This window comes from Dermacentor silvarum, chromosome 11 (assembly GCF_013339745.2).
Source record: "Dermacentor silvarum isolate Dsil-2018 chromosome 11, BIME_Dsil_1.4, whole genome shotgun sequence".
Lineage (NCBI taxonomy): Eukaryota > Metazoa > Arthropoda > Arachnida > Ixodida > Ixodidae > Dermacentor > Dermacentor silvarum.
Window position 1 is genome coordinate 99,365,520 of NC_051164.1, and position 27,248 is coordinate 99,392,767.

At 44.1% G+C, this 27,248-nt stretch overlaps 1 protein-coding gene across 1 annotated transcript in view; it reads right to left on the bottom strand.

The window, feature by feature from the left end:
* Nucleotides 1-2,249: 2,249 nt before the first annotated feature.
* The window catches only part of LOC119433424 (gamma-interferon-inducible lysosomal thiol reductase-like), a 63,787-nt gene continuing 38,788 nt past the window's right edge, over nucleotides 2,250-27,248 (bottom strand). The window contains exons 2-7 of the mRNA XM_037700626.2: nucleotides 16,320-16,472; nucleotides 14,318-14,395; nucleotides 11,428-11,523; nucleotides 10,629-10,781; nucleotides 4,453-4,539; nucleotides 2,250-4,113 (exon numbers count right to left, since the gene is read on the bottom strand). Coding sequence (XP_037556554.1) covers nucleotides 4,054-4,113; nucleotides 4,453-4,539; nucleotides 10,629-10,781; nucleotides 11,428-11,523; nucleotides 14,318-14,395; nucleotides 16,320-16,472 — 627 coding nt within the window. The 3' untranslated portion in view covers nucleotides 2,250-4,053. The remainder of the gene's footprint in view (nucleotides 4,114-4,452; nucleotides 4,540-10,628; nucleotides 10,782-11,427; nucleotides 11,524-14,317; nucleotides 14,396-16,319; nucleotides 16,473-27,248) is intronic.

The following is a 27,248-nucleotide window of genomic DNA, read 5'->3' on the forward strand; positions in this document are numbered from 1 at the left end:
GCGTAACACCGCGTTGGCGGCTAGCCGCGTGCCTTCACAAGTGCGTACTACGTATAGTCGCCATCTATGGTCGCTTCGACAGCCACCACAGTTTCGTCCGCAGCGGCAAACAGTAGTTCCGTTCTGACTCGGTGCGCGCGTCGGCTGCGTGCCTTCACCATCCATGATCGCGTCGATAGCGACCGCGGTTTCGTGCGCACTTGTTGCAGAAAACGGTAGTTTCGTTTTGACTTGGTGCGTGCGTCGGCCGCATGGAGGTAAAAAAAAAAAAAAAAATACCCTTCCTCCATGGTCGGCCGCCTGCCTTCTGAACCGCAAGGCCGCCGTCCATGATCGCGTCGATAACAGCCGCGGTTTCGTCCGCAGCGGTTGCGGCAAGCCGTAGTTTCGCTTTGACGCAGTGCAAAGCTGTCGAAGAAGAAGAGCACCGGCTACATCGCGATGGACGGACAATTTGTTGGCGACCAGCTCACTAGCGAAAAAAATAATCGGGATGTGCGTGCGGTAGTGAAAAGCGTGTCTCAGATGAAGACCCGCGCCGCGAAGGATATCGCGAGGCCTTTGCCGCTGCTAGCTCTAATAAGTCATGAGATGAGAATTTCAGCTGCCGCACTGCTCTTGTGCGAAATAGAAGCAAGACTTGATGATTCATTCAGTAAATAAAAGCGTGTTGACGTAGTAAGCATTCACTTATTGTTTTCTTGATGCCCTGGATAATTGGACATTTGGTTAATTAGGACATTTTAATTCGGTTAATTCGGGGGGGGGGGGGGGGGGTTCCTTGGCGCTTCATGGAGCTTAGCAGGGTTTCCTGGAACGAACATGCTTGAGAACCCCTGTATTAGAGTGTGCCCTTCAAAAGCGGACTGCTGTACAGGGTGTTTCAGTGTAAAAGGGAACACCTCATCGGTATTTGGTAGCAACTGCTACAGGAGGGACCTCTGGCACATCTCACTCAATTATTCTTGCGTAGTAGTTCTGCTTTAGAACATATAGTTTAAACACACTTGCCAATATATGAACCTTCAGATTCGTAAAAATCCTGCGGAAATGACCAAAGGGGAGTGGGGGGGAATGGTACTATTTTTTTAAAGGTTTTTCTTGAGCACAAACCTGTTGTGGGATACATATGCACTTTACTTTTGATAATTTTCCTTCAGATGTGGCACACAAACATCAGCGAACTAGAAACAGCAAAGACCGAAGAGCAACACTTTGTTTTTAGATCACATTGACTTTTTCAGCAACTTTGCTATTGCTGGTTTTGTCTGGTTCAGAAAGTTATCTGAATAAGCTTGCTTGAAGCCGGTAGTCCTCTGGTATATGGCTTCTTGTGCTGCCACAACAGGGCGACTTAGGTGCAATCACAATTTCTTTCTTGTATGCATTTTTTCGCAGTCTAGTGCCTCGGCATTCTTGAACACCTTTAAAGCTTTTCTACGAACAGAATCAATTTTTTTGTAAAACTTCACGCTACATTCGTAAAATTGTAGAACAGGCCGCAATTCGTAAACATTACAAAAAATTTGCAAGAGTTAGCAGGTATGCTTTATAGTTTCTTCATTTTAGTGCAGAAGCAAGGACAAAGTTTGCAGTTCTAAATGCTAATGACATGTTCCCTTTCTGTTCCCCGCTGTACAAAGTTCATTGGTCACACTGATGCGTTTCACTGAGCAGTGTCTTCAAAACGTAACTTACTCGTGATTGAAGAATTGCACAGCCCCTGTCACGGCATCTAGTGCAAGGGAAAACCATGGTGCCACCAACCAGAGCAAGCTGGAACGACATAGTTGCTTCTGTGCATGCGCTTCCAGGTGGACAGACCTTTGTCACTCATGGTCATAGCCGTGCCCCTTTTGGACGATTCTGCCCGATGACAGGATGCAAAAGCACGCAATTTTTTTGTGTCAAGTGATGAGTGGTCGTGTGGTCGTGACAGGATGCATGCTGATTCAGAACCGTTCCTGGCGCTTTGCGTCTATAGCGGGTCCTCCTTTCATCTAGTGGAACCATTCAAAAGGGGGAGTTGTGCAACATATACATGGACACGACAGTGAGTGGTAAAGTCTTGACCATCGGGCAGCACATGCTCAGATGCAACTAATATTGTTTTAGCTTCCTTTGGTAGGCGGCATAAGGGGGTCAAAAGTGCATTGCTACCACGCTCTAGACAGTGGTGTCGTGTGTTCATAATGTGAGGAATGAAGAAACCTTCATGCAACACTTAGCGTAAAGGAAAAGAAGAAAAGGAGGGTAAAACAGTTTTATTCATTCTTCCAATCACACCCAGCATGCCACAGTTGAATGGGCACATGTTCGATTGTGTTGTTCATTGCATTTGATCGATCTGCTAAGTCCTGATTGATGCAGGCAGCACCACATCAAACCTATTTTAAAGAAGAATAAAACAGCAAAATGACGGCTTAAATGAAGAGCTGTAAAAGGCTACTTTGAGTATGTTCACAGCAGCTGACAACACACCTGCCAGTACAAATCATGTGCACGAAGTTTTTGTTCATAGCCTCCAAAACGCAATGTAAAGAAACACTGAACTTGCAGTGTGTCTGTTCCCTCTGTGCACACAAGTTTATAGAGTGTCTGCAAAGTGCATACAGGCATGTGTGTTGATCAGTAGTGCTGCTTACATCTTAAAACTGTGCCTGCACATTGTAAAATGGTAGCTACTTTGAAAGCACAGACAGCGATTATCACTAACAGTTAAGAAAGTGCGGCCACAAGAAATGCGAGACCTGGAAACAGTGCATTCGTAGAAACTGGTTTGTTCAACAATTCACATCCACACGAGCCACAACTTTTCACACGCTTAGTTAGGATAAACAGTGAACAAAGCTGAAAAGAAAAGAGAATGGCACATAAAGTAATTGATGTGCTTGGCTTGGTAACAGTCATCTGAAATGCCAGGACGTGGCCTCAGATCAGGATGAGCAGCTAGTTCATAGTTGCAGCACAATGACTGCTATGCAGACTCTGCAAACTAACATAAGAGGTCTAACAAACACGAATATTGGAATCGGGACATTTGAGGCCAGCAACACATACAGTACGTGAGATCACCACTACAACAGATGCGGCTACAGTATATAAAGTTTGCTGAAAAGCGATATTGCTTTGCTGATCATATAGCCTTAAAAAGCCCAGTGCACAGTCAAAGACACGTGGAAAGCCGCACTCAATCGTGAACAGTTTGAACACTAGCTGAAGGAACTGCACGCGCACAGAAAACCATATTGCCGGCAAATGTGAGTCTGTGCATGTACTGACCCTTCAAAAGTCTTGTGGCATCACAGGCACTATACGTAAGCACATGGCTATTCATAGGTAGACCAATACATGTTAAGTCACTGCCACAACATATTAGTATAGGCATTTGATGTAAGCAAAGCAGCATTCCTGTTGAAATGGTTCATATGCATTTCTGTCATGTATTTCGTGTAATTCATATGGAAATCGTATAGGTTTAATATTACGCAGTCCTATTTACATAAGACGATTGCACGAAACATATGGAATCATTGGTACACGAAATTTTTCAGTATAAGGTTAGTTTGCAACACAGCTGGAACAGAGTGTTGACTCTGCTTGTGATATGCAAGTAGAATTAAAATATTAACGGAAAACTTCCTGAACCCTTTGTACAAAAGCTAGCGATGCTGTTTTGCATCAGTATTTAGTGATTACATTGTGTGTTTGATGCAGTGAGGAATGTGTTCTGAAGAAAGGGTGTAACAGTTCCGAGTTCTCCAATACGCTATACATTGTGTTGCTTGAACATGTGTGACTGGAAAAGAGAATAAATGAACTAGTGTAAAAATACATCTTACGCGAGTGCATAGCATTCGCTGTAGAAAGAAAAAGAAGGGAACATACAAGCGGAAATTAAATTGTGTGTGATGATGTCCCAGTTCAGTCCAAAATAGTTGTCGACACTGGTCCCACTGACGTCATGAAAAGTCCAGGCAAAAAGGAAAAGTCGTTTCGTTTAGATGGCCAACAAGATGGTCAGTTGCAGTTCAGTACATTATGGTGTTGTCCCTAGGAAAGGGCCACTTTACAGGCCTGTGGAAGCTCGATTGGCTGCGTGCTCGGGCTGTCCTGCATTCGGAGAAAAAAGCAATACGCTGTTTCACTATTTTCGTTCTCACCTGTACGTACAATCTTTCTAAAAAAAAACAACACAATTTGTCACCACAAGCAGCTGCTTTCTAGTACGTGAGGATGTCTAGTACACCTAGTTATCAAGGATCATAAATATAATGAGGATTCTAAGGCCTCAATGTTTTAAGAAAGCACAACTGCTTTTAAATAAAACTTATTCATTATATTGTGTGCCCCTTGTTAGGAGTGGAATAGGCTAACTATGTAGCTGCTTTGTAGTCCATACTGTAATGACCACACATGAACAAGAGTGTAGAAGGGTAAACGTATACGTACGCCTGTGCACAGTGTGTTGACCATGCTCTTGTACTCTTCGCACAGAGTCCTCTTGAAGCTGGTGAACGCGTCGTACATCTTGTCCTTCTGTGATAAGAAAGGCAGGAAGAGAATTCTGAGCACATTTCTGAACATAAATGAAGGAAGAAATGAAACAGCTTCATATGACAATGAAGAAAAACAGTTGCTTAACATAAACGTACCTGTCAACTCTACAGAACATTCTGTGAAGTTTCCGAATTTGGGTACGTTCTGTGATTTTATGAAAGTTGCTTCATGTTTTACGAAAAATAAATTTTGTTGCATAAAGGTTTCATTCATTGGTATCCGAACTTTCAATTGGACGTCTTCTGATGGCAAAAGGACATCACAAGGGTACTTGCTTCGTGCAAGTTTGTATACTGAAAAACTCAGTGCAATATCAGAATGCATAGCTGGTCAGTATTTGCTGTGCCAAGTACGTTGCTGCTTGTGCGCCGATTATAAAGGTGTATCATATTTAATGAAGTGCATACATAACCATAAAAAAGGTGCGTGTTCAAGACAAGCTTTAGAAAAAATTGCATGCTGTCCTCCAGCCTTCCCTTCATAATAAGTGTCGTGTCTGCGAGATTTTACAAATCTAAAGTGGACAGGTTGGCAGGTATACTTAAATTGAAATAGTGACACGACATTTTTTACCTGCCGTAATTGCTTTGCCTCTACGAACTAGCTTCGATTTTGGTAACCACCAGGTGAATGTGTCATGAAGGCATGATAGATGGGCTTTCTCTCTTTCTGTGATAGCTATGACTACCACGCATGAGCATATCTTTACCAATAACATCAGGAGTTCCCCAGGGATCAGTATTGGGACCAATTTTATATTGACTATATATATGAATGATCTCCCATTAATATTACATTATTTCACTCCTGTCATGTAAGCTGATGATACTGCTCTTATTTGTGCACATGAGTCCATAGCTGAAGCTTTTTGTGCAGCCAACGAAGAAATGAAGCTAATCTGTACTTATTTTAATTCCAATAAACTGCTCTTAAACGTTAACAAGACTAAATAAATGGTGATTCATTCTTCATACAAAGCTATAGCACCGGACTCGTGTGTGCTTCTGGATGAGAGACAATCCATAGAAAGAGTTAGTAACCTAACATATCTAGGCGTTAAACTAGAGCATCATTTCAACTGGAAAATGCACATTGACTTTCTATGCAAAAAGCTAAGCACTGTCTGCTTTAAGCTTTTCAAATGTCGCCATTTCTTTGATGAAGCGACATTGAGAAAGATTTATTTTGCCCTATTTCATAGTCAACTATCATATTGTATTGAACCTTGGGGGCACAGATACGATTCTTACATAGAACCACTTGTAGTCCTGCAAAAACGTGCAATCCGGTTCTTGTCAAACTCAGATTATGCAACCTCCATTAAACCTCTCTTCTCTCAATACCAAATCATGCCTCTACACCTGCTAATAAATTACAAAACTACAATAATGGCGTATTACTCTTTAAATAGTTATGTTCCTCTTCACCGCTCAAATTTTATGCCTTCACAATTCAAAACAAGAGGCTATGAATGTGGTAACTTCCTTAAACCACTGGTGAAAACTGCATACAGAAAAAAACTGCTTTCTAGTATCAGCATGTCTTTATGGAACAATCTCCCAGTTTATGTAAAACAGCACAGAGCTTTTCTTGTGATGCTTAAACATTATTACAAAGAACTGTATTAGAAGTTATTTCTTGTGTTTTGTATGCTAACCTGATTTACTGTTAAACTGGTGCATAAATGTATTAGATTTGAAAATTCCTTATTTTGAATGCTAACCTGATATGCTGTTAAACTATTGTATGTATATGTGTTTCCTGCCTGCAAGTTTATGCATATTATTGTTGCATGGGTCCATGCTAGCATGATTATACCGATCCAAATGTTTATAAACGTTTTTTTTTGTAGGGCCACATTTTGTCTAACAGAAGTTCAAATCAAAGTTAAATTCAATTCAATAGCCAGCATAAATGCGCACACCATTTCTTTTGATATGTTTTTAATGAGCAACATCATACCTAGCCTTACTTCTACAAGATGTTGGCAAATATTGCTGTGTCATGACACCGCACTAATGCGATGATGCTAGGTCTGGCATTTCAAACCAGTATCAAATTAAAATATCATATCAGTCTACTTGCCAAGTATAATCTTTTTACATGCGAAAAGTATGTGATAGAGTTTCTACGACATCTTAAATATTTGTCAGTATCCTTTTACAGATTGCACTTCCGGAATAGTGAATAGGTCAGCCTTAGCATATGGCTAGCGACGCCACCTTGATATTCCCGCATACGCTGTCAGTGATGTATCTTTCGAAGACATCTGCTCTGAAATGGTTATATGTATACCAGTAATAAAAAGTTGTATGTACCGTTCTGTTCAGAAGTGAGGAGAAATGTGCAACCTGGCAACTTTTGTGCAATTTTCGTGTGCAAAAAGAACTTATAATAAAGGTGAAGGTACGTGAATATACTGCGAAGCTTGTGACAGACTGTTGTGGTTGGTGCCGCTGTTATGGCGCGAAATTCGAAAGGGAAAGTGTGGCCTCCTCTTTCTCCAACGATGGATTTTTCTTCCCATTCTTGCGCCCAATATGAATAAATAAGTATAAGTGAAGAAATAAATGAATGAATAATTAAGTAAATAAATAAATAAATAAATAAATAAATAAATAAATAAAATGCAAACATAGCTTCGAAGGAGTAATGTACAAGTCTGAAATTGTGTAGTGCTTGCTTTCTTTTATTGCTTTCTAAAGCAAGCAGAGATGTTTATGCTGCAGAAAATGGTATCCTTCGTTTTGAAGATTACAAGCTTATCGGTGCAATGCTTGAAATTGGTTGCTTGTCTTTTGTTGTTTTCTTTGATTAAATAGAGTTTGCAAGCACTAAGTGAACTCACAGTGCTATGCTGGCATGAGTCCAACGAAATAAATTTTTATAGAGATGCTTAGGGCAGTATAAACACAGCACAGAAAGGAAATTGTCAGAAATTACACGTTGGGGTTCTGTGTGTGTGTACAATACACACACTCGCAAAAAGATACATGCACAATAAAAGTCTGAATGAGTGTAATATTTTTTTACATCATATACCTGTAAATTGCTCCAAAAAGTGTTTTTCTTTTCTTTTTTAATGAGTTTGAAATATTATTCTACGCTTTTTACTGCATAAGAAATTCCATGACGCAATTTGGGGAAATTATTTTTCTGTAACTAATGGTCGATTGAGAAAGTTGCTAGGTCAGAATGTGTCGCGGACAAAGATAAGCCTTTGCCCATGAAAACTTACCTCTGGGTGCTGCAAAACAGATTTCAGTCATAAATTATTTTAAGCTGAAGCATTGGCCATTAAGAAACTAAAACACGTCTTATAGTTCAATGCTGGCTAATTTGTGTTACGAAATAACATGTAATTTTTATGTTCCAATGATATTTATGTTCCAAGGGAGTTTTCACTTGTCAGGGGCGGCTGTATAGGGGGGTGGCCAATCCCTCAATAGTTTTCGCATGTCCAGTATTCCGGAAAACGCGGGCAGTTTGGGCGGATTGCTGGTTGAGCGGGGGCGTAAGCATGAGCAGCCTAGAGTTACTGTATATGCTACCGTAGGGAGCATATACAGTAACTCTAGAGCAGCCGGAGTGGTGATGCCACCTAGTGGCCCAATGCTCAACCAGGCAAACACAAAACTAATATTGCAGTAACCAAGTATACTGTATATCCTACTTCGCTGCTGGTGCAAATTCTCTACAGTGGTGTAATCGTGAACACGATAATGCCGCTATCGAAAATTTACAGCAGCGGCAAAGAATATAATTAGCTCTTTGTCTTCTGGTTGAGCTTTGCGCCACGAGGTGGCGCCAATGATCCGGCCGCTTACGTTTACGCCCTCGCTCATCCGGCAAACCGCCCGCACTTGCTAGAATACCAAACATACTAAAAATCTTAATAGAGAGTTTTAGCTACATTACTGCTATTTTTACTGCAACTGTCAATATTACAACTGCAACTGTTACATTACATATTACTGCAACTGTCAATGGAAAGTTTTAGAGTGTCCAGTATTCTGGTGAACGCACTTGGACTGGGTGTTTTACCGGATAAGCAGAGGCGCTAACCTGAACGGCCTGCTCGGTACAGCCACCTGGTGGCACTAAGCTCAACCAGACAAGTAGCTAATATTGCAGTAACCAAGTGTATTTTACTTTGCTGTTGGTGTACGTTTTCAGCACCAACACGATTAAGACGCTGCTGAAAATTTACACCAGCAGCGAAAGAGACTACACTTAGTTAATGCAGTACTATCTATGTGTTTGGTTGAGCCCTGCACCACCACGTCACTGCACCGTCCATTCACGTTTGCGCTCCCGCTTATCCGGTAAAACGCCCAGTGTGCTTGCGTTTACCAGACTACCGGACATGCTATGACTCTCTATAAGAGAGTTATAGCATGTCATAATACCATAATTTATAGCATAATAGCTAGAGAGTTATAGCGTATCAGGTATTTCGGTATATACGCAAATGCCCTTGCGTAATACCGCATTACCGGACGCTGGTAGCGACATCTTGTGACGCTTCATCTAAGCACAATGCCTTACTGATACATTTTCGTGTTCCATGAATGTTCTTGCTGAAAAAAAATTAAATAGGCAACGTGTTCATGATTACGGCGCGTTCAAAAATTGATGATGATAAAGGGGTTTTATAGTGCAAGGGCCAATGATGGCCAAAAGAGCAAAGCTTGCACCAAGAGCCAAGTAAAATACACTTGGCAACTGCAATATTAGCTCTATGTTATTGATCTCTGCGCCATCAATCCGACCGCGCACGCTTACGCCTCCGCTAAACTGGTAATCCGCTCGTGTATACTGGAATAACAGACACGCTAAAACTTTACTACTGCCTCACTGCCTATCAGCCCCCTCATAGCGCCATGGAGTGCCAAGTTGGGGGACTCCCAAGTGGGAGTGCTCCCAACAAAAGTGCACTATCATGTTCAGCCCCTCAACAGAACAATTGTGGCGCCACCGGTGTAGCTTGACTGTATACGTATTACCGTTCACGGAATGCCGGATTAACAGAGACATGTGCGTGAATGGTCACGTTGGTGGTGCAATCTTGTGGTGCCGGTATTTACCAGAGATAAGACAAAGCTTTTATTGCACCGATCTACAATATTCGGTTCAGTTGCCGGTGTGAAGCGTCGGGAGCAATGTAATCGTCAACACACTATTAAAAATTTTTCAGCAATCGGAGAAGGCCCATGAGAAGAAAAACACGGTTCTAACATGTTTCACAAGGCGCCACAAGATGTCGCTAACAGCGCTGCTTGTGCCAGCCACATCTCCGGTAACCCGGTATTCTGTAAAGGGTATTCCGTAATGTGTTTACGGACAAGCTAAAACGATGTTACCTTTTATATATTGCAAATAAAGAAATGTTAATGTTTGTGCGAGCGACATTTTGTAAGTTTTCCGTCGACCCAGTGCAGACAGGCAAACACATGAGCGTTGGTGGAATAGCGGGTTACCGGACAGGTGTACGGCAACAACGTTGGTAGTGACATCTCCTGACACAGGTTTTAACTGTAGCGGAAAAAGCTAATACTGCAGTGACTTACGTACACTACTTTACTGGTGCAAAGCATTGATAGCGACATAAATGTTAACGTGCAGTCTTTGAATTATTTTCCTTCAACGAGAACACTCCCGTGCCAAATTCTACAAATGCTTTGTAGTTAGACAAAGGGTCACAAGATGTTGCTACCAGCTTTACTGTTGCCTCCCCCGGCATCGGTAAGCCATTTTTCTGTAAATGGTGACAAGTTTACTGGCAATTTCTATGTGCCTATAGTCGTACCGTTGGTGTTACAATGCCAGCAGAAGACATACACTCATTGAAGAATGCACAATGTGTATAACCAGACGCAATGATAATTTCTTTGCGATAGGCGTCTGGGCAACCGAGGGGCTCTTATCTTTAGGAACCACATGAAGTCATGAGGAACAGCCAACAGCGTTATTAAGACAGGGGTAGCTTTCCTTGGCGTTATTGTGTGTTAGGTTCGTGTGGTTTTTCTAGTGAGTACTTCGATGTTAAAAGACGAGCGTGTACTTGCCCCGTTCATGCGAATCCATGGAACAAACTCTAGCCGCCCCTTGCTGTTCACGCTCTCGGTCCACTCGGCGAATCTCAGCTGGAGGTCGTTGCCCTCCTTGCCAGAGACGCACTTCTGCAGAGCCTCGAGGTCAAAGCCCTGCTTCTTGGCGCACTGCGCATGTTGGTGAAACAAAAAGGTTGCACAGGTGAGCACGCACACTAAGACAAACAGAGGGAAAGAGAGACATGAGTCCTCTTGCTTGCTATCGTCTCGTTTAGCTAGATCGCCCAAGTTGAATAACACAACAGACTTTTCTCTTTTGAGAAAACTTGAATTTGAGACATACACAGCTGTCGTTACAACTTCTGTTGTAACGACGGAAACTCGCACACTGTCCTTTTGCATTGCAACAAGATGGGTTCTGCCGTCGTGATAGCAGGTTCCATCCTGGCGACAGGAAAACTATATCTCTCCGTGACAAGACCTTAAACTTAAGACAGAAAAATTTGCCGTATTTTGGACCATTCTGTGTCGTCTTTGTCGTCGGGGAAACTTCACTTGCAGTGTCCTGGTGGTCAGGATGCAGAACGTAACTCTTCAGCCAACGCGCTTAACGAGTGCTAATTTGCTTTGTGCACAGATTTAGCTTGAAGGTTCACGTCATTCTTGAAAAGGCAACTTTATGCCGACTGTTGCCAGAGGGTTATATGTCAATATATATGACAAAAGCACAAACCCAAAAAAGAAATAAATAACGCCAAGTTCACTGCTTCAAAAAAAAAAAAAAAAACATTTTGAAAATAACAGGTTTACTCACCGATTCATACGCCCGGTTTGGATTTCTGGACGAAAACATGCACACGACGAGTGGCAGGTGTTGGCTGGGATCTGGGTAGTACTTGATTACGCATGTCTGTAAAATAAAAGGTAACTGAAGCAAATGCGAATGTCTCTGCTGTGTTGCGTGCAGTAAGCAATCACACTGTAGTAAGGCGAAGTTTCGGAGGGCACAATACTACGCTCAGTAACCACTTAATGCAGTCCATCTACTCTAGTTTTTGGTATTTACTACGCTTTTGCGTTGTTTTAACTGGTGTTTTAACGGGTGACAAATAAATATGTCTAACGTTCATGAAGCGAAAACATGTTACAGCTAATCGGGAGGAACTTCAATATAACAAGCACAGGTATAACGAATTATCAAATGCAACCGAAGTAAATATAAAACGTTTCCCACCGATATCGCCGTGTAACAAATACATGCATATAAGGAATACTGGATGTAATAGACATTCTCGTATCGGATGTGTCTTCGTTATAAAGAGGATATTACAATACAGCCGGGAAAGTACACATAGGTTACGACATAGTCTGATCGGATAGGTTAGGAAATCTTATGACACTGTACGGCAGAGACATACTACGGTGCGAAGAATCCTCTTGCTAAGCTGTAAAACGTCCACAGTGTGCGGCATTCGTTTTAGGTGCGAAGCACCTTATGAGCTTCGGCTGTCAGCCCCTTTTGTCATCGTGGTCGTAGTCACGGTAAAGCAAGCGGCTCGTGCTCGAGCTCAGCACGCGCTCGTGCCACTGCTCTCGCTTTCGTTGTTGTCTTCCACAGCTGGCTGCGTTGCCGCTCATCATTCCAGCGTAGAATTTCACTTCTTTTTTGTCGTCGTAATGGGGAGGCCGCGTTTACGAGGGTTACGAGTCATTGCTTAAGGCATTATGACCCCATTAGCAGTGCATCACTGCATGCTTCGCACCTCCCCAGGTTTCACGTTAGTGGAGCTGCATTTCGCTCAATGGGTCATTTGACACTTACACATAAAATTTAGTTCACTGCTCAAACCGAGCCTACGACTTAACTCATGCTAATTGTCACTATCATCATCAGCCTATTTGTTATGTCCACTGCAGGACGAAGGCCTCTCCCTGCTATCTCCAATAATCCCTGTCTTGCGCTAGCTGATTCCAACTTGCGCCTGCAAATTTCCTAACTTCATCAGCCCACCTAGTTTTCTGCTGTCCTCGACTGCGCTTCCCTTTTCTTGGTATCCATTCTGTAACTCTAATGGTCCACCGGTTATCCATCCTACGCATTACATGGCCTGCCAAGCTCCGTGCTAACTGTAATAACTATTGGAAAATAAAACAGTGCACCACAGTGCAGCGTAGTGGTAATGAAGCGCTAACGAGGCACTTGCTTTTTTGTATTGTAGAAGGGTAATTTACTAATACAGGTTAGGTTATTTATATCTCTTTAGTGTCCCTTTAACAACAACACTAAATCAGTTTACACTGTTTGACTATTCTTTAAAAAATATGGCTTGCATGAAAGAAACAGTGAAAAGGAGAACTAAATCAATTTAGAATCGTGTGGGATTTTTCAGCACACTGCTAATCAAGACACTGGACTTCGTAACATCTTTCACAACGCTTTTCCTTCTACCAGCCCTTGGCGAGATCAACAGCTATTGTGCCATGCTGTGGAACCTCGTTATAACGAACTCGGTATAATGAATCATCGGATACAGTGAAGTAATTCTAAATTGTTTCTCGCAGATAATCAACCAGCAATGAGCATATACCTATAACGAATATCGGATATAATGAAATTTTCTTGTCGTATGCTACTTTGTTCCAACGAGATTCTACATTTACACGGAAACCGCTACCTTCCCGTTTAACCTTGTACCTCTCTTTTGCAAAGCAGTAGTGCACAATCTTGTGGAAGCTATGCTTTGATGTTGTCAAGGGCCTCTGAAAATAAAGTATGTTCATGCCGAATTTTAAAGGGTTCAGGCGCGAGCGCACAAACTTATTTTGTATGCTTGCCACCGAGTCATGATTAATGATGCGTTGGGGCCTTTAGGCATTTCATTCTTAAGCCTCTCCGTACAAAGTTAAAGGAATGGCTTCGCGGAGACAGCTGCAGAAGACGTCTATAGCTGGCAGTAAAGAATCATTATCATTCCCGCCTTTTATGCCTTGAGTCTCCTCTATAAATAGAAGCAACAGCTCAGATTGTTCACTGTCATCTTTCTGAGTTTGTTTTCATCAGAAACTAATCTAAGTTACTAAGCGTAGATTTCTTTGCAGTACTTGTAGCTGGGTTTGTTGGTGCATATTCAAGTAAATATATAGGAGCGCAACCCGGAACACGGACGAAGAAAGAGGACGGGACGCCCGCTATATTGTCAACTGTAGATTTCTTTGACTGTTTCCCCGTGTTTCGCCCTCTACACATTTACTGCATTACTACTCTGTTCTCTGCGGTATTATACAATGAAACAACAAGGGCCACCTATATGTCGTGACTGTAACAAATATGCGCCGTTAAGCGCATCATTCCGTTAATCAAGCGAATAGCTTCCTAGAAGCGTTCGGTTTTTCGCTTATATCGACAATCATGGTCGATGACTTCTACACAATTTTAGGATGCGGTCTGATCCTGGGGGCAATACTATGTCAGTTCGCCCACGTGTCTCGTAGAAATTAGCAAATAGATCTAGCCGATAAATGACCCTAGCAGCAAATATATCAACAGGTCTACCGGGAAGCTACCACTTCACTTTGACAATCATCCTCCAGTGGTTTCTGCCCAAATGGTGTTCATGAGTCAGTGCTGCTTGCGCGATCGAGTTCTTAGTGCTCTTGTGTACAGAGATGAGTATGGACGGTACAAGTAAGATGGCGGCGCTTACCTGCAATAGGTTTCCGTAGCATTCCTTGTCTCCGTGCTGGCAGTCGAAGCTGTACCACTTGTTTGGCAGTTCTCTCCTCTGGAAGCAATAGGATTGCAAGAAAATAAGAAATTGCGGTGGTAAATGAAAATTGTTCTTTTTTTTTTTTCCTGCTAGCCATCCTGAAAAGAATGGTTGGCGGAATGTTGTGTACTTACTCGAAGAGATAATTTAAGGGTTAAATACTTACCAACTACATGTGTGTGTGTGAAGAAGAAAAATAGAAGGGTCAGAACAACCTCGTAAGGGTAGGTGAGTCATAGATAATTCCGTAGTGCTGATGCTTGTGCAGTATAGGTTGTCAACAAGTACTCTACATTTATGCTGGCCAACGAGGACATAGCGATCTCAACGCAAAATAAATTGAGCTGCGCAACATGTCAAGAAAATAACCTCAGAACAGTAATGAAATACTTCATCCAACGAGTTCATTTGACAATCCGGTTTGTTACAGCGTAAAAATAATAAACTCCCTACATTAGCTAATCGCGTGTTTTCAGAAGATGGCTAAATGTTTGAATGTTGAGGGAATGAGGCGCTGAAACCGGTAGTTAAGTCATTGATTGCATACGATACCTTGCGCAAAGTGGTGATGACAATAAGTTTTGGGTTGCACTTACTGTATCCGACGTGAGTTAAAGGTCTGAATGAATGTTACGTGAGGTCCTAGAAATCTGGACACTCTAGAAGCTTGAAATGCAAGAACACAAAAGGAGTTTACCATTTGAAGGAATAAATTACAGCTCAACGCGAAAAGCACCTTCTCCAACCAAAAGACTATTTAAGGAAAAACAACGGGAGACTGAAGGATTTTGATAGAAACTGGCAGAAAGCAACATTTTATTTAGCAGGCTGACTACCATCAGAGAAAACCTGGAAAAGCTGCAATTTTCAGGGAATTTGTCACTTCTGGAAAATTCAGGTAAAAAAACAGTGAATTTTCACTGCGGTTGCTTTGAATCAAGGAAATGGGTATCTACAGTGGTTATGGCAAAGCTAGTGGTATATGCCAGGAGGGTAGCACAATTTTCAAACGAAGCTATGCAATCTGCAGTTAATGGCGTCTTTTGGTGATTCTGTGAATACGAGCGCAGCCAGGTGGTTAAAATATCGTGAAACACATGATTTGAGTCACATCTGATAGTGCATATCACACCTGATTTACAGCTGACCAGTACTAGTTGTTGAAAATTAAGGACTAGCATATGATAGTAACTTTGCAAGCTAAATAAACGACCATTTCTTCCTCGCGCCTGAACATCCAGTTACGCGAAAACCTGGGAAAACCACGGAATCCGAAAGTGCCAGCATAGTGGAGACATTGTTTAAATGACATTAAATAGAAAAAATAAACCGAGTTGTATAAGTAAACTGCCCTCCTACAATACCGAGAAAGCCTCTCTTACCGTCAGAGTATAGGCTTCGTAAGCCAGAAAAAGCGGCGAAAGGAAAGGCTGGTGGCGACACCGCCTTCAAGTTTCCGAACCAGATCGGCGTGACGTCATAGATTTTGAAGAAATCTGCTAAGGCCTAGTTAATTTTTCTTTATCAATTAAGACGGATTAACACTGTATCCTAAAGGAAGCGGAGACTGAACTTTGAAAATTTCCAGAACTTTTACTGAGCCACAGGGACTGCAAATACGAGACGAAACATCAAAACCAGTGACGTCACACTGAAGTCACACTGACGTGCAGGCACCACAGTTTCGGCGCGAAACTAAGGAAGAAAAAAATGCGGATACAGGGCTTCTACTTTCTATTCTAGTATCAACGCGAAATGAATGAATGTGGAGTTTTCAGAGATTTACTTTATCAGTCCATAAACGGATTCAGTGTTTCTCTTTAGCATCCTTGTGTGCGGAGCTGGCCAGAATGATCCTTGGCCAGCAGAAATTATTGTTTGACAGCTGTCGTCGACATAAAACACCCGGCACATTGGAAACGTGTGGCTGTCAACTTACAGATGCCTTTCCGTACGGGACGAGCTGAAGCTGCACAATGTTCGGGAGCTCGGCGTACGTCGAGTTGAGCTGCTCGAGGACAAAGTTCCTGCTGTCCGGGCAGTACGTCTCGTAGAAGACCTCCACGGAAACCTTTGGATCGTGCTCGCATGCCTGCGCACGAGAATCGGACGGGAGGAACATGAATACGTGAGTGAGTGGGCGTTTGCATCTTGTACAACACTGCTGGATGTTTCAAAGTTCTGCAGCGAATTGAGTTAGTTGCGCGCGGTCTTGAGGTGTGTCCCTGCGTGCGTGCGTAACCAAAATCGCGTGTTGCATGCGCTGTCGTCGGCAGAATGTTTGAATGGTATATGGTGATTTGCGTGCCTTATTTCCATAGTGTAAATGCGTTATCACCGCATTCGCTAAACTATCTCGCCAAACTTGTGTATTCCTTTGTGCGGAGTAAGATAGCGGCTGATATAGTTTGTGGAGAGAACCAGAATGATGGCGTATCCGCCGCTGATCCATTCGTGCGCGGCCCCCGTTGCATAGATCATGGAAGGATTGGCGGGAAAGAATGGGCAGGACTGTCCGTTTGTCCGTCCATTTCCGCGCCCAATAGTTACAAGCGGCCGTATTCACAAAAACTTCTTTATTTATTTTAAGATACTGGAAGCCCATAATTGGGCTATCGCAGGAGTGTGAAAAAAAAAAAAAAACATACAGATACACTGGTACAAGTCATAAAATCAGGTACAAAACACTAAAATACAAAGCGTATATATATGAAAGGCGCTTAGAGGGAGCATTCCATAGCCTTCAGGAATTCCTTCAAGGATAAACAGCGGAGTACATTAGACCCTGTCCCTTTGTACATTAAAAGCTCCAGCTTTTAGTGTACAAAGGGGTCTCAGGTAGAGTTGCGGGGTGGAGCCCTCCAATCCATGCCCACTCCACTGAAAGCTCCCCGTTAATTCCCGAAGTACCCGAAATCCCCATTTGGACCATTCCCATTCCTGGAGTGGCAGAGCTGGCCAGCTGTGCCAGCTGGCAGAGTGGCAGTGCTGGTTCATTCCAGTACAAGCGAGTAGTGTAGTTCAATAAAAACAAGTACCACCGAAAATATTTACGAAAAAAATTGTGTTTGTCTTTTTCTCCGTGTAATGGCCGCACCCCAGATTTTCACCTCAAATCTCGGAAAAAAAAAAAACCCTGCGTGTTACACGAGTATTGCACCCATTACACGAGTATATACGGTATTTTCGAAGTTTTCAAAACGTAAGAAATAACATCACGTATTAATTTCTTTATTGGCACATGAACAAACACGCTTTGTGGACTCTCATATCTTCAGGACGTTGTTACTTATTGTAATCTGTCTAATTATTAGTCATCCGAGTGAACCAGAGTGCAAAATATTCTTACACCAGGAAGTTCGGACATTGCTCCTGCGGCCATTTGTCGAACTTCGCCGCAGTTCACCAGCGTAACTCAATGGGTAGCATTTTCGCAAAAAAAATATATATATATATATTTCATAAGGCAGCCCGAATTTCAACGACTTCCGGTTAGCAACGTGGAGAGGGTACGCCCTTTTATAACACGTGTATTTACGGCACTTAGTTCACTAAAACTAACAAGTTAAACAACTCAAGTGTTTAACCAGGACCCTGGTTTAACTAAAAGTTAAGGAGGTACACCTATAACTGAAGTTGCCATCTTTAAATGCAATTCAACTTTGTAACGAAGAAAGATTTCCGGTCGTCAGAAGTGAAGAATTGAGTAAAAAAATTGACAGATGTAATGAACTAAAAAGTTTGTTCGCAATCTCAGCGCTCTTCCGGGCATACGCGGTCATGCATTATCACATTAACTTCAGAAATGCAGCCTTGTGGCCCAAATAAGATTCTGTATGCCTTCGCGTGCAAACCAGAATGCGGGTCATCTATGGCGATCGATGGCAGCGCGAGCGAAAAAAAGGAACCCTTTTCTCTATTTCTTATGGCCACGGCAGATGGTGCCACTATTGTATCAAATATGTTGCAATACCGATGGAGGACACAGGGCTGCATTAATACGTACGGAGGACACATGTGCTGCATCTAAGTAGGAGTACAAAATAAAAAAAAAAAAAACAGCAGTTGGGAACAAATGCACACGGACCGCGCGGGGTTGTGTTACTCCGCCAGCCGATCACAGAAGCAAACAAAATAGTCGTCATGCGACCTTTTCAAAATGGCGTCGTACTTGATACGACTGTACTTGTCGGACTTGAACGTTCCACAGTAATAGACGAGTGAGAAAGTATAAAATTACGCGCTTATGATATTATTTCTGTGGTTGACGCCGTATTTAGGTAACAGGGAAAGTTTGAAATACGAACTATTTGCAGCCTCGCAGAGGAACAGTGGCTAGCGGTTATGAAGGCGTGGGCGGGGCTTCACGGCAGACTTAAGTTGTATCCGACTATATATATAGTATCCAAACAATACTCACTGCCTAAGCAAAATTCATGTATATCATGTCTAAGCAAAATTTTAATTTCGATTCATCGTGGTTTTACCGATAAAGCCCGGCTTCCTGAGCGACGGCGTGTTCTGGCGCAGTATCTCCACAGTGCAGGGGATAAATGTTATCGTGTTTTTGCTTCAGTTTCGTGTATAATCGTGCATAGTCGGTGACGTGAAATATTCTAGAACTATTCGAAAAGTAGTCGGGCTTTCGAATGGCGACTATTCGATTCGAGGACTGAATCGAACAGGGGAGCATTTCATTCGTTATTCGAAAGTTTCGAATACTCGCGCCCCTCTACAGGAAAGAGAACACGCCGCACAAAGCGCCGAGAGATGAACGCAAGAACTAACGTCGGTGGGAATGCGTGTTCATATTACGCAAACGCTTCTGTACGCAGCAAGTCCAACATCAGAGAGAAGTTTTAAGCTTAAATGAGTCCACATTTCTTCGGCAGCAGCGTCCGCTAACTTTTGGTCGTCTTACATATAGGGTGTCCCAGCTAACGTTAGCCATGCTGTTCAATGAAATAATATTAAAGAAAGAAGAAAAGAAAAACACGGTGCAAGATACAATTTTCAGACATATATGGTGTTCGGTCGACAGATGTCCCAGAACCGAACACCGTAGGTGCTAAAATAGTAGAGTTTTAGCGTCAAGCGGACTGGGCGTTTTAGCGGATGAGCGGAGGCGCAAACGCGAACGGCCTGCACGGTGGCCAGCCACCTGGTGGCGCAGAGCTCAACCAGACAAACACAGCTAATATCGCAGTAACCAAGTTTATCCTACTTTGCTGCTGGTGTAAATTTAATTTGTAACGTTCGCGCCTCCGCTCATCCGGCAAAACGCCCAGACCGCTTGAGTTTACCCGACTACCGGACACGCTAAAACTTCATCTTGCACCGTGTTCTTTAAATCTTTTTTTTTTCTTTGAACAGTTTGGGCTACAGCTTGGACACACAGGCATGTATAGGTGTCCCAGCTAACTTTAGCCATACTGTTCAACAAGAAAAAAAAAAAAATGTACATTGTAAGACCCACGGTGTTCGCTCGTCAGACATCTAACGACTGAACACGTACCGTAGGTCTTATAATTGTATCTTGCGCCGCGTTTCTTAAATCTTTGTTTTCGTTGAACGGCTTGGCTAACGTTAGCTGGAACACACGTACTATAAACGGGTGCTCTGTATACTCTGTATATACCGAAGCGCGCTGCCGTAGGCCCGGACAACGTCGCCGTGTTCGCTCGTCCAGTGGCCTTTGGCGCCCTTCCCGTTTTTCCTACGCGTCGTCGTTCAGTTGCAACCCACTCGATCACGCATCGCTGGGGACACGACGCGCAGCTTCACTTCCCGCCCGCCCTTCACCAAGGCCGGACCAGCCGGCCAGGTGGGCGCGGTGGGGTGCCGAGGTTGTTGCTTTTCATTTTCGTGCTCGCTACGTCACACGAGCACGGCGGCGCACGAACTGGCTTCTTTCTTGTTTCGCCACACGCGGCCCCCGCGTGTGGCGTTTGTAGTACGTCACATTCGCGGGCACCGACCGGTCCCCGCCATCGCTATAGAACTACCGTGCAGTGCTCTGCCAGTGCTACTGGAAACGATTCCATTCCATTTTCTCGTGGGTTCAGTTTTCTTTTTTCTTTTTTTTGGCGATTTTCGGGAATGACTCTCAAAAGAAAAAAAAAATCAATGGGTCTGATGAAATCCCGTTTTGTCGGCAAGATCACAGTATATATAGTTCCCAGGCAAGGCGAATGGCCATTCGATTTCGCTGTCTTCAAACAAACTTTACCTTGGCCGGTGCTCTATTAATCATATAGTTTAAGAAAATGGTCCTGCTGAGAGTATTGCATTCTGGGAAATGCTATATAGCACCCGTGATATTGGCGTTATTGTTTTTGCAGTCCCTCAATTGGTATCGCTACAGAACGAACATAAATTTTGACTGGATATGTTCCGAAACGTATAGAATGTCGTGTCGGGTCTTCGTCATCGTCGTCGATTGGCCTATTATACTGCTTCACTGGGTGGCACTTAAAAACCATCTTTTCTGTGGATCTCTACAACGAATTCAATGGATCGTATACATAACTAGCCCGTGAACGTGTCATCCTAATTTATTATTAAAATGCAAGAGGCAGGAAACGGCCGCCGCGGTGTCGCGGCGGCTACGACGTTCCCCTGCTGAGAGGTTGCAATTTCGATTCCCGGCCGCATCAATTAATCAATCAACCAACCAATCGCTCACTCACACTCAATCACTTAATAAATCACTCGCTCATTCAATCAATCGCCCACTCACTCACACAGTTAATCAATCAATCAACGAACCAATCACTCAATCAATCAATCGATCAATAATTTTCGATTGTGATGAACACCGTAGTGGGGGACTGTGGATTAATTTTGACCACCAGGGTTCTTTAACGCGCACCTAAATCTAAGTATACGATCGTTTTTGCATTTTTGCCGCCCATCGAAATGCGGCCGTCGCGGCCGGGAATCGAATCTGTGACCAAAGGCTAGGAAGCCGAAACAACTCGCAGCGTACACGTGTTTTGCAATCACAGCGCTACATGCACTAAACGAAATGTACAAAACTAAAAGCTGTGAATGGAACGCACAACTCCCGTGCTTAATCTTATTCGTTGAATTGCGTCGCGCTGTTATTGCAAACTGCAAACTTATATCGACTCTACAAACTTTTTAAACGTTGATTGCATTCGGGGCGAGTAACATCTCATCGCAGTGCGCCTTCCGCTGGTTTTATATTTGCCTCGAGCGCACAATTTGCCTCTGAGCGCACACTCGGCGTCCCAAACAACGCAGTACTACGTATACTAACTGCGCGCTTTCAGTCGAGACGACGTTATGGGTCCTTCGGACGGGGCTATGAACAATGCGCTGCGCGGCGGAAGACGAAGAGGAGGGTCTCCCCCGGCCGCAGTAATGACGACGCACTCGGCTGACTGCTTTTGTGGAACAGCTGTCGTGACTATGCGAGCGTGAGCGGCGAGCATTGGGCCGAAAGCATATACAGTTGCTCCGCGCGCGTCTGGACTCAGGTCTGCTGCCCCATCCGCGAATGCGAAGTCGACGGGGTTGGCACAAACACGCGCTTACAGTGTGGATTGGGGGAAAGAGGGGGGGGGGGGGGGGGTTAGGGGAACGAGGATGTCCCAGAAGTGCAGTTTTTCGATGTCGCATCGAATACCGGGCATATATATTGTGATGTGGAAGAACGGCACCTGTCAGGCGTATCCGTTTGGAATTAATTTTCAGGATGACACCAGTTTGGAGGTATGCGCCATCAAACTCTCCGTAAAATTGCACTGTTGTTCTACAAACTTTTTTACCAAGATGCCGTTTTATACATTGAAGCACAAAAGTAACTCTAAAACCAAACTATTTCCTCCCACACTTCGGGAAATAATATCTCGAAACAGGTGTCATCCTGGAAATTAACTTCAAGTGGATGGATGCGTCTTGCAAGCTCGCCGGCTACAATTGGTAAATTGCAATATGTGTCGTAGCGTAATTAACTAAGAAGTTCATAGTCAATATTTGTTAATTAGTTGAATATGGGTTTCGATTTTTCGTGCTATTAATGTCCGCCTCTTCGAATAACCCAGCTCAACGAAAATAATTATGCTACCTGCCACAGGCGATTTAAAAAAATTCCGTAAAGCTAAATTTTGAACACCCGATATGTATAAAGGCCAGAAACCCAGATTCAGCTAAGCGGGTATACTCGTAGCATTAAAAAAATATATTTCGGTATACTTGCAGTTACTGGATGAATTACGATGCACACTTGGGAAGCTGCCTATGGACCAAATGAATGTACATTATTTTTCCCCCTTGAAAGTACAGACAGGCTGACATAGCAATTGCGATAACGTACATCCTATATATTCATCCGTAATAGTATATTCGATGAAATTGAACGTACTAGATTCGAACCAAAAGTCAGATTAAGAAAAGTTGCATTCTTGTGATAATACATAAAAAAGTAAAAACGACAGGAGGCGTCAGAGGGGAAACGAAAGGTGTACATGTTCCTCTCGTCATCAAAAAAGGACAGTTCCCGTAGTCATCGCATATGGCTATCGGGGAGTGTCCGCGTAATTTTCATCGCAATGACATTAAAACGGTGGCCCTGCGAACGAAACGAGAAGGCAGAAACGGAAATGTTCGATATTGAACGCGCTTGCCGCCCCTTGGTCCACGATCTCTAGCACACGCAGCAAAGACCACCGTACGTGTCGCTAGGAAAACCGACTACACTCAGTGCGAGCAGTTGTGCGGAACGGGTTTCTTTCTTTCTTTCTTTCTTCTTTCTTCTTTCTTTCTTTCTTTCTTTCTTCTTTCTTTCTTTTCTTTCTTTCTTTCTTCTTTCTTCTTCTTTCTTTCTTTCTTTCTTTTACCCCGAAAGGGGGAATTCTGCCGGACGCGCAGCAATGTTCGCTCGGACAAGGCGACCATAGTGAGTGCTGTGAAGTCCCCGCCGCCTCTGGCTACGGCCATGCCCTTCGAGTTCGGACTCTCGCTCACTTCGAAAGGACGGCTGGTCATAGCCATCGCGGCAATGTTTATGCTGTTACGCACGCTCATAGAAAGTCCATACAGATTGTCTTTGGACTCTAGATAGACTGCGCTGCCCGTTGTACTTCATTTATGTGATGTTCGAATCACACACGCACAGCACGCACGCACGCACTCACTCCTCACTCACTCACTCATCACCACTCACTCACTCACTCACCACTCACTCACTCACTCACTCACTCACTCCACTCACCACTCACTCACTCACTCACTCACTCACTCACTCACTCACTCACTCACTCACTCACGCTCACTCCACTCACCTCACTCACTCACTCACTCACTCACTCACTCAACTCACTCACTCACTCACTCACTCACTCACTCACCACCCTCACTCACTCACTCACTCACTCACTCACTCACTCACTCACTCACTCACTCACTCACTCCATCACTCATCACTCACTCTCACTCACTCACTCACTCACTCACATCACTCACTCACCAATCACTCACTCACTCACTCACTCACTCACTCACACACACACCACACACACACACACACACCACACACACACACACACACACACACACACACACACACACACACACACACACACCACACACACACACACACACACCACACACACACCACACACACACACACACACACACCCACTCACTCACACACACCACACACACTCATCACTCACTCACTCACTCACTCACTCACTCACCTCACTCACTGCACTCACTCACTCACTTCACTCACTCACTCACTCACTCACTCACCATCTCACTCACTCACTCACTCACTCACTTCACTCACTCACTCACTCACTCACTCACTCAGTCACTCACTCACTCCACTCCCTCACTCACCACTCACTCACTCACAACTGGGCTCAAGAGTTAACGGGCGAGAAATTATATAAAAAATAAGACGTGTTCACGGCGTTTGTACATATGCAGTCTAGGACGGTATATATGAGATGACTTTTTTTCCCATAAAGTTTACCCCACTATGTATGGCGGCGTTTCCGGAAATAAGCTCGTAGGCACATTTATATGGATTGCAGCGAATAGCGGTCAAACACGCACTAAAGGAATCAAGGAAACAGAGCTATCAGACCTATCAAGGGAACTTTAGAGAATGCCTTTTTTCGCAATTGGTTTTCAGAAAGCCACGCACGGAAACTGGGCAACGTCAGCTCAATTGCTCTGACATCTCAAGAACGTGGGGGATACAAAGCACCAGTGGGCAACATTTTGCTCAAGGACGTCCGTCTGAATAGATCAAGCTTCACTCCGCCATAAGTCTACGAAAAGTCGAAATTCATTTCTTCAGCGCGTGTGCATGCAGTTGGAACGGCATCCTTGACGCTGTTTCGGAGCTCCGGCACTGATCAGTCTAACAGAAGCAAGCCGCCCTCTTGCAGTGTTTGCTAACAACGACTGGATAAGCCCCTCTGTCTATTACGTGGCAAGCTACATTCGTTACACGTGCACGTGCGCGAGATAAGGCTCGGGTGACTTCTGTTGTTGTGGACTGACCCAGGGGTTCCTTTTTTTCCCCCTCGTCTTTTCGGTAAGCACACTTAACCTGTATCGCCCTATCTCCACGACGACACAGAAACAACCATATTCTGCCCGGCGCTGCAGCGGCAACACAATTGTTGTGTCGTGTAGTGGACGTTCGAAAGTTTCGAGTGCAACTGGCGCGTTGCTTGGGTGGCGTTGGACAGAGGTAACCCAAGTGTGCCAAGTACTGAACGGAAAGGACGCGTTCCTTGTACAGCGGCAGTCCAACAGCTTCGAGTGTACAGTCGGGACCGAATAGTAAGGAACCCGGATAAAGCGAGTAATTAATGGGGTACTGACACGGTATTTTCGACTATTCATTTTGTGTGTGCATGTGTGTTGAATGAAGGTCATAGATCTCTGGACCCTAAACAAGGTAGTGACAAGCGTCATATCGTCGTAAATAATTTGATATACAGTCGAACCCGGATATATCGAATCTGAAGGGGATCGCAAAGAAGTTCGATATATAGGCAATTCGATATATAATACAAAAATTTTTATGCAAAAATTTTCAAGGGGATTTTCAGACTGTTCGTTATACACAGTAATTCGTTATATGTGGGATCGATATATCCGGGTGCGATATATCCGGGTTCGACTGTAGTACCTTATGAATAGCCGGTTTCGGTTTAGTTGCCCGGGAGGATGCTGTGTCCTGACGTCACGACAGAATATGTGGTCACGTGGGAGCAGGACATTGCAACGTTCTTGACACTCGTTCCTGCTCTCTCGGTCGCCTCGTGCGTATGCAGCTTCTCGTTACGTGAGGGCCGACGTGGCGGCATAGCGGACGCGACCGAGCATGCCGGTGTGAGTGTCGAAACGTCGCAATGACGTGCTTCCCACGTGACCACGTACTGTGTCGTGGCGTCACGAAGCAGCACCATCTTCAGACCTTCGCTTCAGAATCGTCACGGCACGAAATGTGGCCAAAGATCAAGACCATTTTGGTGCCGCCCAAGGCAGGTTATGCATGCATTAGCCAGCAGACTCCAAAAATACGGCGCGGAAGCCGAACCTCGGCGCGATGCGACGCATGGGTATTTGTGAAATTCCGGAGAGGGCCATATTTATCTGCGGCGCAGAGCCTACAAATTATTCAACTAGCATCGCTGACACTCACATTCCTGAAAATAGTTTTGTTTGTTTTTCTCGATGCCGGATATTTTTCTTTTGCAAAATATTGCTTCCTACAGCAACCATTAGATTAGAAAAGGGTTAAAAGGGGCGTCCACTTTTTCCTTTGAATTTGTTTTTCTTAGCGCACTATAAGAACGAATTTGTGATACGCCAACTTTGTTCGGGATTATATATGACCGGCGTGTGTATGCCGTTTCATAAGTTGGGACACACGCGTGGAACTTTCGGCGACGTCTGCGAGCCTGGAACAGGAAGGACGTCCGGACAATGCAGAGGGACAATGACCACGACGATGATGACGACGCCGCGACGTGTGGCCACGTCGTACTTTCGGCCACGACAAAGCGATGTGACAGGTCGCCCGCGCACGCTCTCCCGGCTGTAGCTGTACGTGCCAGGTGGAGGAAGTCAGCGTCGCAAGACGGTGCAACCAGAAACAAAGAGGTGGGCGGGACCGATCTCCTTGATCGGCCCAGCCTGCGCTCTGCAGTGCCTATTCTGATGCTTCCATAACGGGCGTCGCTCGAGCACAATGCAGATATATCGTAAGCTCCCTGCCCATGTGCCGCAGTAACGACCCCGGAAATATGTGTATTCAGCGTTGTGAAAAGTTACGAGTGTGCGTACTAGCCTTTGCGGTCGCTTTTTACGTGCATTTAACCCCTCGTTATAACGAAATCGCTTTATTCGAACTATGGCATTATTCGAAGTTCTGTGTGGTCCCGACTTCAGTGCGTTTTATTTAGACGGACGACGCCATAGTCGGCTAATACCTGTACTTAGTACACAAGTGGGAAATTAGCACGGGACCGCTCGGTGCGTCATGCACGGTGGCTCTTCGAGTTTGTTCGTGTTAACTTGCGAAGGTCACTCCGAGGTAGTGGCAGCTGCTTGGACTGGACTACGGCATCACGTGATGGCAACTGACAGATGAGGTGTGCTCACGTGAGGTGATGATGATGATTTTAACATTCCCCGCGCTGTTGAAGTGCAAGTCCCGCGTGACGTAAGTATTTAGAGAGACTTCGCGTTTAACGAGACACCGCTTGTAACGAAGTCGATTTCCCGTCGTGTTCAATTCTTTGTAGCGAGGGTTTACTGTACTTAAGAAACTTTTCTTACGTAAGAGCGTTTACTAATTGGCCGGAGGTCAGGT